Genomic DNA, 12,568 nt, shown 5'->3' on the forward strand with positions numbered 1-12,568 from the left:
TACCATACTCTTTTTCATAATTCCTAAAGCCTCCTATGCATCTCAACACAATCATCTCCATTGACCCCTACCCTCGTCTGCAAATACAAAGACTGTACACATCAGCTCACAGCAAAATACATGCAAGAATCCACCTACAAACCTAGGTTTACCAAATTTAAAAAATAAAAAGAATCAAAGTCAGCTCCAGGCATGCATTTATCTTTTGGTCCTAGTTATACAAACTCATGAACTCTCCCACTAAGACAGAAAGAACAGGCTCCAGCAGCATGGATGAGAAGGGAAGGCCGCTGGGAAGAGAAACAGCACACGTGAACAAAAGCTTGGGCAAGTCTCCTAAGATGAGCGAATACAAAAATAAGAAATAAACAGCTATAATTTCTTCTAAGGTTTCATTTACTTCATGTTAGAAATTTAGGGAAAAAAATCAGAAGAACATAAGAAAAGATTAAAATCTACCATAAGCTTAGTACCTACAGATAGCATTCACTTTGTTTATTCTCCCATTTTTCTCCATTTCTAATTATATTTATAAACAAAACCATCTAATATTCTCTCCACCCAGACACAACTCTAACATTAATATCATAAGTCAACTGGATCACTGATATGAAATTACTGTAAATAACAGTGTCCCTGGTACATGAACAGGGTGTACCTAAAGGCACCTGCACTCTGATGACAAATATGAGATGAATGGACCTGATGAGACATCATGCAAACTAATGGTCGGGTTGCATTAGGAAATGACTCAATCTTGAATGTTATTCATTAGAACTTAGATAAACAAAACTTGCAGGAAAAATTGTAGTCCCTCAGCATGACATTTACATTCATTTCTTCTGTGACAGTATCTCACAGAGAACTACGAAAAGCAAATGTAAAGTCAAAAGGTGAACAAGGTAGAAAAAGAGGGCAACACACTTCATCTGTGTTATCATCTTCATCATGGCCCTGTGCCACTCAAATGTGAATTGTTATTTTCTAATGACACCGAACAATTCAAATCTATTTTTTTTTTAGTTAATGGAAAAAAAAATCTCAAAGTGCCTTTTCGTAGGAGCCATACCAAGTGATGACAGAAAGGTTAGTACTATAATGTGCTGGAAGTGCCATTTATGAAAAACTGAATTATTATTATTTTTTCCCTCCTTAAAAAATCATCCTAGAGAGGTGAAAAAGATGGGCAAGGACTTTGAGTACTCATGTGGGGAAGCAGTTGCCAACCATTCTATTCTGGGAGACTTGAATGATTTCATCCTTGGGGAAGTTCCTCATCAATCCATTCAAAGCTTCATTTGATTTTAATCCCCCTTTTTCAGGTATGAAACTTTATACCACTAATAGAATAAGCTAAAACTCTTTAAACGTGTTTCTCTACTTAATTTAATGAAGTTTGGGATCCATGGAGTTAATAAACAGAAATGGTTAAAAGGATTTGAATTTTTTACATTGCAGAAGGGAAAATGGAAGTATTACCTACTAATTTCAATTCTATTAAATTTTAATATGGGATTCAAGAGTAATTTTGAGACTTTGCCCAGCTGTGCTTTATCAAGCTTCCCTTGTCCTGCACAGCATCTAGGGTACCATGCATGCTTCCTAAGCACAAATGTCGAGGTCAAATTTAACCATAGAAGGAAATGATGTGTATTCCTTTTAGAGTGTAAGTTTTCAGAGGACAGATGGTGTGTCACAATCTACTTGCACACAGTACTCATCAAGCCTGTAGCCCACAAGCAAAATTATCTGCTTCCTCAGAAAGATGGAGACAGAGGAAATTCCTAAGGGAAAGAAATATGATATTTTTAATAAGCACTCAAAATCAGAACACATTATAATTAATGTATGATTATGCTTCATAATAATGATATTGAGTGGGAAGCACTGATTAGAAGTACACTATATTATACAGGAGATGGAAAATACATCAAGATTAGCTTGTAGATAAAAAGGAAGTTGGTAAATTCTGCAGAAACCGGGCAGGTCAGTCGGTACTCAAGAACCGATCCTATACAGGAAAGGTAAAGGTAAAGGCGGGGGGGCGGGGGGGGGGGGAAGAAGTATAGTAAGAGTGGGAAATGAGTGGATTTATTCCAACCATAAGAGTAGCAAGGTTAACAGTGGATCGAACAGATACCGTTTGGTTGCCTTGCCAGTAGGACCTCTATAGACCAGAACTTTTTGTTGAATCTCCTCAGACAAGTCTGAGAGCAGTGTGGGCCATAATGATTTCAGGACGGGCAAGAATCTGGCTCAGAGACAAGAGGAGTATTCCTGTGAACCTCTAAGTCTGAGAGAGCTCCTTGGGAATGTTGATTTTTGCTTTTCCTGTTTTGTCTTAAGTCATAAGTCACTTAATGGCAATACTCAGTGCCTTGCTTGACAGGGGACTGGCCCTTCAACAGAATCTCTAGAAAATCAGAAACACCAGACAGAGGAAAGCTAGATGTTCATTTTCCTGATGATTCGTCTAAGGAAAACATTCTATCACTACCATCTCCTCAGAACTGTGAAGACCCAACTCTGAGGAGAAAGTTTAATAGGAAGTCAAGAAGAGCCACATTACAAATAGGCTGAACAATATCTGTGGTAAGTGATTCTTCCTAGAAGGAACAGTTACAGATGATATCATCAGACATTAGGTCCTGAAACCCAAATGTGTATCAGTACCTGGGTAGCTTTTCAAAAAGCTCAAATGCTAGGCTCAGCCTAGATCTACCCAGCAAAATCTCTAAAATGGGACTCAGCAATTGACAACCTTAACGAGCCTCCCAGATATTTCTTTGGGGAGCTTGCACAGAACCACAGGAGACTCTTGGCCCAATGTAACTTCCTTCAGCCCAATGTTCATGTCATAGAAAAGTCCTTTTTTATAAACTAAGTGCTCAATTCTCAATTTGTGCCCAAGAAACTACATTTGGAATATAAAGAAATATCACTGAGTGGATAATAAAGGAATAAATGAATGCTCTAGGTAACACACTTCATTTTATGTCACCAATTGATGGTAACATGTATCACATTAATTTAACAAACATTCTTATTGAGTATTTACTATGGGGAAAGCACTGCAGGGGCATGGTTTCGAAAAGGCTGTGTATAAACAAAATTTTTCCAGGATTTTTTTTTTTTTTACATTCTATTGACTTACTGGAGCATCAACATTATGTGAAGCCTGGTTGAATTTCAACTGACCTTTTATAACGGAAACCCAGTTCTCAGACTTCCTGCCTCTTTGCACTCCTCATAAGGTACCATTTAAACATTAGACCATAAAAACCAGAGACATTTTCTGTTGAAAAAAATTCTTTGTTGAATCCTTTAAGCAAACTGAACTCTTTAAGTATTTAAGAGTATTTTCTCTCTTCATCCCATTTCTTTTGCAGAATCAATGTTTGAAATCTTACACTAGATTCTTAGTGTCCCTCAGTTGTACAATGCTCTGAGAAAGACCTGTGCTTCATCAAATGAAGAAACAGCTCTTGGTTTCCAAATTAGTAAGAGGCAAATGATAATTTTAACAGCTTGCAGCTCCATGGGCAATCAAAGCTAAAGTTGTTAATGATTAAGAAATCAAAGAAAGTCTAATGCTTTAATAGCGGAGTGTATGCATGAAACCTGTCACTAACACAGAAAACACGGAAAATTGTTAGGAATCTTCCCTCATGGGGTTAGTCATAGCTGTTATTTAGAACTTGGACAGCTGGAACTCTACTGTAAAATAATATCTAATTCTGTTAATAATCTCACATGTACAGACATTAAAGGAATCCAAGGAAAGGCAAAGGATGGCCCATAATTACTGTATTGTATTTATTATATTTAGCCGTACCATGATTTACAATGGACTAAATGAAACACTTAGAAAAGACTCCCTGAAACAGGGGAAAAATGCACAGGCAAAATGCAAAATCTCAACTGCATAGGTCAACAGTCTTTGTAATTCTAGAAAGTACACAATCTTGATCTGCATGAACAAATCTAAATGTTGAGCTCATAATCAGGGCAAGAAGCTAAAATTTTCTACTGGAATCTTGAGATTCTCTTTGGAACAACTGTCCCAGAAAATCTTGAGATGACTTGAGGTCTGAAACCATGTAAAAAATGAAGAGAGGAAAATACAGAATGCTGAGAGTGCCTTTCTTTCAGAATATGAACTGACTCCTTGATGTCACCCTAAATAGGTCTGTGTCTAAATGACTTCGAACATCAACCCTGCTGGTTAATGACAGTTACTCTGTCTCTTCAATTCTTGTTGGTGGCTCTTGAAGTACTTGCCTCTTCATTAGCTCTACATCCATAATTGGGTGAGGAGAGGAGGGAAAAATTAAATTCTGATGGGGTAGCTATACTGATTGCAGCAGTTTTAGTAGAAAATGTGGGAGATGTAGGGAAAGGAAGAGGTTGAAGTTGTCTGCTAAAATAAAAACTGGGGGTCATTCATTCCTTTAACAAATATTGAAAGAGTGCTGAACATGTGCTTGGTGCTCTCTTAAGGTGCTGAGGGTGTCATGTTGAAAGAGGCAGACGATATTTTCTTCTCATGAATTTCTTCAATGGGTCCTCATCACAAAGCCAATTTGGGATTAATGAATAGAACTGGTACGGTCTTGCTACAAACCTCTACTGCTCGCCCTTCCTGTTAAACTGATTCTACAGGGATGCCCCCACTCCTCCTTTCTTTGGAAAAATAATAGCCTGACTCTACCTGATGTCAAGAGGGCAACAACCTCAGAAGAGGACCACCTGAGGCTCTGTCTAAGGAAAAACAAATTAGTGAGCTTCTCGCATATAGCAAAATTAAATGGGCCTCGATTTCCTTGTCAGTAAATAGCCCATGTAATTGCCAAATGAGATCTTGCATAGAGTGCTTATTGAAGGACATTTAAAATGTTCAATAAACATTTATCAGGAGGACAAGTGGTGACTGTCACCATTAACAACTTTACACGAATTACTATAGTTTATAATTACTGAATCGTGATTAATTTTGATTCTCTAATCTTTGGTGGAAACTATCTTTACATCAGGGACTGCAACAGTGGCACAGTGAACATTAAATTCTTCAGTGCCAAGATTCCTCATTTGTTTCCAAAAGCCAAAGGCACAGGCACCTGATCACCTTCCCACCCAAGACACCCGCCACCCCTTAGCTGCCTCAGAGCAATGCAACAGCCCTAGATGCTTAGCTCTGTAATGATCCCCAGGTATTCATGTTCTAGGAAAAGGAGGATAAGCTATTAGCATCAGTCAAAGCTAAAAACCACTGGCCTGGAGGTATAAAGAAATGGGAAGTCAGAAGTTGCATAATTGCTAGGGTTCATTCTTCTCTGAAACAGCCTTATTCTTAAAGAAATAGTGTTCTCTCGGGCACAAAATGTAACCATATTAACAATATTAATTTACCTAATACTTGAATGTTTCCAATTATATATATATGTATATACATATATGTATATCTATATTATATATATAAATATATATAAACTAAAACACTCTGTATATACTTTTTTCTTCCACCTGAACTTCAGAACAATGCGAGGTAGTTTACTATTAATTTCCATTTTGCAGATTGAGAAACCATGGTTCGGTGAAGTTCAGTCACACACTCTGTGTAAGTGCCGAAGCAGCCTATGCCCACAACCCTATTTCCCAATTTTAAACACGGGGTTCTTTCCACTAGTCTGTGAAGTCTATATTAAGGCAGGTCTTCCTCTTCTTTTTTTCAAAAGATTTATTTGAGAGAGAGAGAGAGAGAGAGAGAGAGAGAAAGAATATAATCAACCAGCGTGGTGGGGCAGCAGAGGGAGAGGGAGAATCTCAGGAAGACTCCCCACCATACGCAGAGCCCCATGTGGGGATCTCATGACCCCAAGATCATGACCTGAGCCAAAATCAAGAGCTGGACACTCAACTAACTGAGCCACCTAGATGGCCCCTTATGGAAGGTCTTCTAATAATAGGGATTCTTGTCCTCTCTCACTCCTTAGGAACATGCATGCTTTCACATCTGTCTAGAGCAAAGCAAAAGCAGCCCTGCTGTACCATCTTGCCAGTTGGCCTCTGTTTCCCCCCTCTCAGTGCCACAACGGTTCCTTCTTTCACAGAATCCAATTTCTATGAAGAGACCATTCAGAGAGGCAAGAGACGACACATGTCCTCATTAGCTGGGACATACTAACCAAAGTGTGATTTTTCCTTTTATTTCATGTGCAAAAATGTATTACATGGGTATGTTTCTGCTTGAGTATCTTCCCTCTTTGAAGGTGGCATTCTTATAAGAACAAAGAAAAGAGGACTAGGTTCTTGCCCTGGTTGTTCTATGATTGTGGGTAAGTTATCTACCCTGATGGACTTCAGTTTTCTCATCAAGAGGATGAACTGGACTGGGGGAATCTCTTTCCTCCAGCTATAACATTCTATGATTCTATAGTATCTCTTTTAGATGTGATGGACAATTCTGTATGCAACTGCTGGTTGTTATGTGTTTGTTGAAGGAATGATAAATGTACCTTAATATTTTGAGAATGGCTACTGGGATCAAACACAGCCTAGCAAATTGTCAAAAGCACTTGGTTCCATTCCACCACTTTTGCTACGAGGATTTGGAAGAATAATTCAAATATGTATGCCAACACTCTCTAGGTGCTCCTTTTAAATATTAAAAATAAACTGCAGCAAACATTTTTACTTGGTTTGTAGACCTGAGAAGTACTGATTTCCTTTTTGCTCTGTAATAACCTAATTTATTTATTGTCTAAATTAGGGCAAGCAAATTATCCATGAGTGAATTTCCTTGAAACTGAAGATTACATTTAAGTGCAGAAGTAATTTTCATATGAAATATTTTCAACAGGGATCCCTGGGTGGCGCAGCGGTTTAGCGCCTGCCTTTGGCCCAGGGCGCGATCCTGGAGACCCGGGATTGAATCCCACATCGGGCTCCCGGTGCATGGAGCCTGCTTCTCCCTCTGCCTGTGTCTCTGCCTCTCTCTCTCTCTCTCTCTCTGTGTGTGACTATCATAAATAAATAAAAAAATTAAAAAAAATATTTTCAACAGAAGATATTAAAAGAGGGATCCCTGGGTGGCGCAGCGGTTTGGCGCCTGCCTTTGGCCCAGGGCGTGATCCTGGAGACCCGGGATCGAATCCCACGTCAGGCTCCCGGTGCATGGAGCCTGCTTCTCCCTCTGCCTATGTCTCTGCCTCTCTCTCTCTCTCTCTCTCTCTATGTATGACTATCATAAATAAATAATAATAATAAAAAAGATATTAAAAGAAAAAAACGATTACACATTCTCCTGCTTTCTTAGCCAGGATACTTGGCCTCTTCTCGATTACCTATAATGTCGCCAATATGCCAAGGTTACTGCACGTGTTAGACTAGATTCTAGTTGCTAGACTGAGGATACTCAAAACTACTGGAGTATCTAGGTCTTGTCCCTAGCACTTGTCTCTCCACTGAATGTGCACATACTGCTGTGTTGATTAATGCAAAAGCAAACAGAAGACCCTTGTCACCTTGTCAATTACATTTCCTCTTGCCAGCTGTTCTATCTCATGATTGCCTATGAATCAAGTGGGCTCTAATCTGGTCCTTTAGCTTAGATACATGGCTTGAGGATGGCTTCATCCTCAAGTTAAGCTCAACTATGGGCTCTGTGACATCTGTTTTTTCAATCAGAGGCTGTTTCCATTCATTTCCAGACTTATGGCTATGTTACATATGGTGGTGTTGCTGGGAATCGGATTTGTAGACAAGGAGAAATTTCCTCCACTACCCTACCAAATCTTCAAATGAGATACCAAATAAAAGGGGTTTAAAATCATTAATTTATACGGAACAATAATCATTATTACTTCTCCGACTATGATTCTAAACTTAACAGAAAAATGTACCAAATGAGCTCTAAACTTCACTTCTATCACCACATACACTTGAATTTTCTTCCCTAAGAACACACAAAACATGTAAATTTATAGTACGGAAGATGTGCACATGTAGATGCATACACTAATGCTCAAGGCGTTTAAACAATCTGAATATTCTAAAATATTAAATACAAGTAGCTGCTGTAAATATTTTAAACCTTTCACATGTCACTTATGTTTTAACAAGAATGGCAGGCTCTTCTTATGTGAAATTTAATATATTCAATAGAATCATGTGAGTTTAAGCCATAAAGCAAATGATATGATACTTTCTTTTTCCATGGTCCTTCAACAAATACTCTTAACCCTGACATCCAGACTTAGGGAGAGAAACTCTCCCTCTTCTGTCCAAGTGTTTCTGCACAGTGGGTAAGTGGCTTCACTGTAAGCCAATGATGTGTGGCCAGTTGGTAGAATCCTTCAGAGAGAAAACAGAAACCTCCCTCTGTCCTGCTAATCCCAGTGAGGGGTCTGTGAGGTCAGCAACACTAACAATGCAATCAGTTAGCAAGACACCATTCCAAAAGCCACTGCCCATAATCCAAAACTCATACCATTAAAAAAAAAAATCAGTACAACTGGCCCTTGAACATGTGTTTGAACTGTGCAGATCCACTTACATACACAATATTCTCAATAAATACAATGCTGTGAATGTATTTTCCTTATGATTTTCTTAGTAACATTTCCTTTTTCTAGCTTTATTGTAAGAATACTCTATATCACACATATACCATATAAAATATGCATTAATTGACTTTATATTATTGGTAAGGCTTCCAGTTAACATTAGGCTATTAGTAGTTAAGTTTTTTGGGGAGTCATAAGTTATACCCAGATTTTGGATCAAGCAGGAGTCACTGCCCCTAACTCCCTGTTGCTCAAGGGTCTACTGTACTACTTTGCTTCTCTAACATCCTTATTTCACAAGAAAGCAAACACTATAAGGAACTAAAGTTGGTACAATGTATTAACCTCCCTGAGAATTTTATATCGCTTCCTAAAATACATCCACATTATGTCTAATTCTAAGAGCAATTATAGCTAGACTGAGAAGGCAGAGTTTCATGGCTTGTTAGCTTTAGAGCTCTGGAATGTGTTTCTTAAAGAGACCCTTCCAAGTCCTAGGTCTTACTTCCCTACCCCAGGCTTTGGTGCAAAGAATATTCCTTGAAGGCGTCCATTTCCATGAAATTTGCTAGGATTCTTTGCAGGTAAATCATGGGGAGAAGCAAGCTTCAGCTATCTTTAGTGCAATTTATCAGATTTTGGTTTATATTTAAGTTGAATTAAATTGACATTGAATATGTCATTTTTGTTTTTTTTCTAAGATTTTATTTTATTTATTCATGAGAGACACAGAGACATAGGCAGACGGAGAAGCAGGATCCCTGAAGGGAACCCAATGTGGGATCAAGACCTGAGCCACAGGCAGATGCTCAACCACTGAGCCACCCAGGTGTCTCAAATATATGTTATTTTTGAATCCGCTTTGTTTTGCTCTCGGCCCTACCGCTCCACTGTGCAGCACTGCAATGCACAAGTGCAGAGAACACACCAGAACCTGAAGTCTCTAAGTATCGCTGCTAACCAGTGGACAACAGTCATAACCCGAGACAATAACATTTTATTACAATTCACACAAATTCCACCTCGATATAAGGGACTGTTGTATGACTTATTGTATTTTTTTCCCGAGCCCTTATATTGTCACTGATTATACCTCCAGAAGACAGAAATTAGCAATTTAAAAAATAAGGTCAGGGACCTGTGAATCAAACCACTGAGATAACCTTCATTTAATAGCCAATCCCAAAAGGACGCTTCAGTCTGGAACGCTAACATCCAGAAAGTATGATCATGTTAAACTACTTAACAGGTGTCTTTACCTCCAGTTCACTCCCACTAAATAAGTCATCTCTCTAAAAAAAATAAAATAAATCTACAAGTTTCGTTGTTTTGCTCCAAAGCCTTACACTACACAGCTTCAAAGCTATATTGCACACAAAGAACAAACTTACAAGCTGTGAGTACAACCGAATCCCCTAAGCTATGAACCAAAGTATGTTTTAAATCTCACCTTCTGCTGAGCAACTCAACCTTCTAAGTTCTGCTCCTGCCAGGTCAGCCTCACCGAATCACACAGTACTTACCAAGGACATCCTGGACTTTAACCCCCACCCCCCATGCTCCTGTTTACCTGAGTCCCTCTGCCTGAGTCCTCCTCTTCCTGATCCCTCTGAGTCCCCCTCAAACAGCACTTACTCTATGACACTTCTCAATCCTCCTCTCAGGGTCTGCTGAAAATTCCTCCGTATTTCAGTAGTTCCTGGATCAAAGCTTTACTTCAGCACCTCTCAGACTGCGTCACTTAAGAAAGAAAGTTCCGCATGCCTCCCCTTCTAGTTTCTTAACTCCTCAAAGTTAGAGACTGTGTCTTCTCTGGGCACATGGGGGTCTAGCAGGTGGCAGAGATGCAATCAGTGTTTGCTGACTATGGAAAGAAAGGACCACTGTGTGATATATTCTTTCTCTGGCAGTGACTTGGAGCTAATGCTTCCAACTGAGCTAGTATAGATGCGGAGGGTACTGGCTAATTATCCCAGATCAATAAATCAGGCAGAATGGGACAGATCATCTGACTACCTGTGTGTGTACAGGCCTCCTTCCTCTTACTTAATTCTGCACGCTCAATTGAAAAGAAAAATTATAACTAGTATTATGGCTGAACTATACTGATAAAAAGGAAGAGATTTTTTTTTCATTTTTCATTTTATTTACTCCAAACTGTAATATAAGCCACATGAGACTAGAAGCCTCATGGCTATGTAACAGCAGTATGGGCTTATGCAAATCAGTTAACCTCTCTGAGATTTATCTGAAAAACAGAGGTATGAAGGGTTTGATTGTCCCAAGGCCAGACTAGACTGAGGTATTTTTTTTTTTTTTAATTCTAAGATCTATGATTCCTTCCTTCCATCCATCCACCCATCCATCCATCCATCCATCCATCCATCCATCCATGAATGCTTGAGACCTCTTATAGCTCTAATACTCACAATTCTTCATTTTTGAAAGGTGGATTCAAAGAAAATGTAAGAAGTCCTAGAGATTTTGCCAGAATTCATACTATGTCAAGGAGAGTGAGGGAGGTTGCCAGCAGCAGGAAAGGAACTCACCAACACCCGATACAATTTTCTTCAGGTGGATTTGCTTGGGTTTGCTCCTTACGTGTTGTGTTTGGTTTCCTTGGCTGCATAGTTTGTGATATCACATTTAACTTACAAAGGGGGCCAAACAGGTTGTCGGATAAGAAATTTTAAAAAGATTTGGATAACAGACAGGGTGGACGAAACTCTACTCCATCATATTTGAGAACTGTCCATGGGCAAAGCATGCTGACAACAGCCATGTTCTTGCACACTTAGGTATTTGCTCTAGAAAAAAAGTAGACTGCACAACTAAAGAAATACATAGCTTGGACAGGTCAGGGATCATTCCAGTCTACCTTTGTTTCTGTTGCATGGGCTGTTGCCTCATAGCCATATACTGCATGTCTTCTTGCAGACGATTCAGAGGGGAATCTGGCTTGACACGAATCCCATAGTAATGATACTTGGAGTTTCCTCTTCATAAAAGAACAACAAACATTAGAGACACAGAAAGTCAGTCAAACCAATATTAATCATACAGGACGTCCATTTGGCTTCACATTGGGAAAGATGAGGTAAAAGCAACATATTTGTATTATATATTTATGACCTGCCTGTTCTGGATCACCTGTATATCTTTATGGTGGCTACATATGAAGAATCAAAATACGGTTCCAAATCTGTTGGCTCAGGGCCCTGCTGAAAGTCTTTCCTCATAAACTTAAATATTAGTACAGTAGCCCACTTAGTCCATGTAAGTTACACTTCTCAAATTTGTATTTTACATTTAATTTAGAAGGGGTAATGATGGAAAAAAGGTCTGGCCACTAAAAATTTATTAACAGGATAAAGGGTTGTGTGCTCAATGGGAATTTATTATAAAGTGGTTATACAAAATGAAGAAAAGAAATCTTGATTCTACTGACTCAGGTAAGTTCTCCATTTTTGCAAGTTCTATTACTGCAGGGATGGTGAAGGTAATTTCACTGATACAGAATGTTGTAGTGAAGTTTACTATTTATTATTTTGAAACCTAAAAGGAAGCAGGCATTTAATCCATTGATTTTGAAACATATCCTATTAGTTCCTGTCCTAATGAATTCATACTAGTTTTGTGGGCTGAATAAGATGTGTCACAACAGGCATGGGGAAATTTCTCTGTGAAAATGGGCAAATTTCCACCTAGATGAAAACTGTCACAATTTCCCCATGTTCATGAGAAAGACCACATTTGTTATTAGAAATGACCAAGTTTTGCTCTGAATGAAATTTGCAAATTCTTGCAAAAATAACATTTTAAATATGTAAATTTTTGCAAAGGGAAAATAGTTTTTCACAGGTCTATATATAGCAAGACATCAGCTGCTTTTTCCATTTTTTTCTTTCATTTACAGAAAGAAATGCAAGAAGAGTGTGGATTAAATATTTTATGTAAAAATAGAACAGAATTTTACTTCCAAAATTAAAGAACATATATCAGAT

The 12,568-nt window shown here is 38.5% G+C and overlaps 1 protein-coding gene across 8 annotated transcripts in view; it reads right to left on the minus strand.

Moving 5' to 3' along the window:
* The window catches only part of RFX3 (regulatory factor X3), a 288,427-nt gene that overhangs the window by 60,138 nt on the left and 215,721 nt on the right, over positions 1-12,568 (minus strand). For all 8 annotated transcript variants that reach the window (XM_055309886.1, XM_055309893.1, XM_055309885.1 and 5 more), the window contains one exon: positions 11,443-11,562. In XM_055309886.1, the coding sequence (XP_055165861.1) occupies positions 11,443-11,562 (120 nt within the window). The remainder of the gene's footprint in view (positions 1-11,442; positions 11,563-12,568) is intronic.

Source organism: Nyctereutes procyonoides, unplaced genomic scaffold (genome assembly GCF_905146905.1).
Source record: "Nyctereutes procyonoides isolate TBG_1078 unplaced genomic scaffold, NYPRO_anot_genome, whole genome shotgun sequence".
In the NCBI taxonomy this organism is placed as follows: domain Eukaryota; kingdom Metazoa; phylum Chordata; class Mammalia; order Carnivora; family Canidae; genus Nyctereutes; species Nyctereutes procyonoides.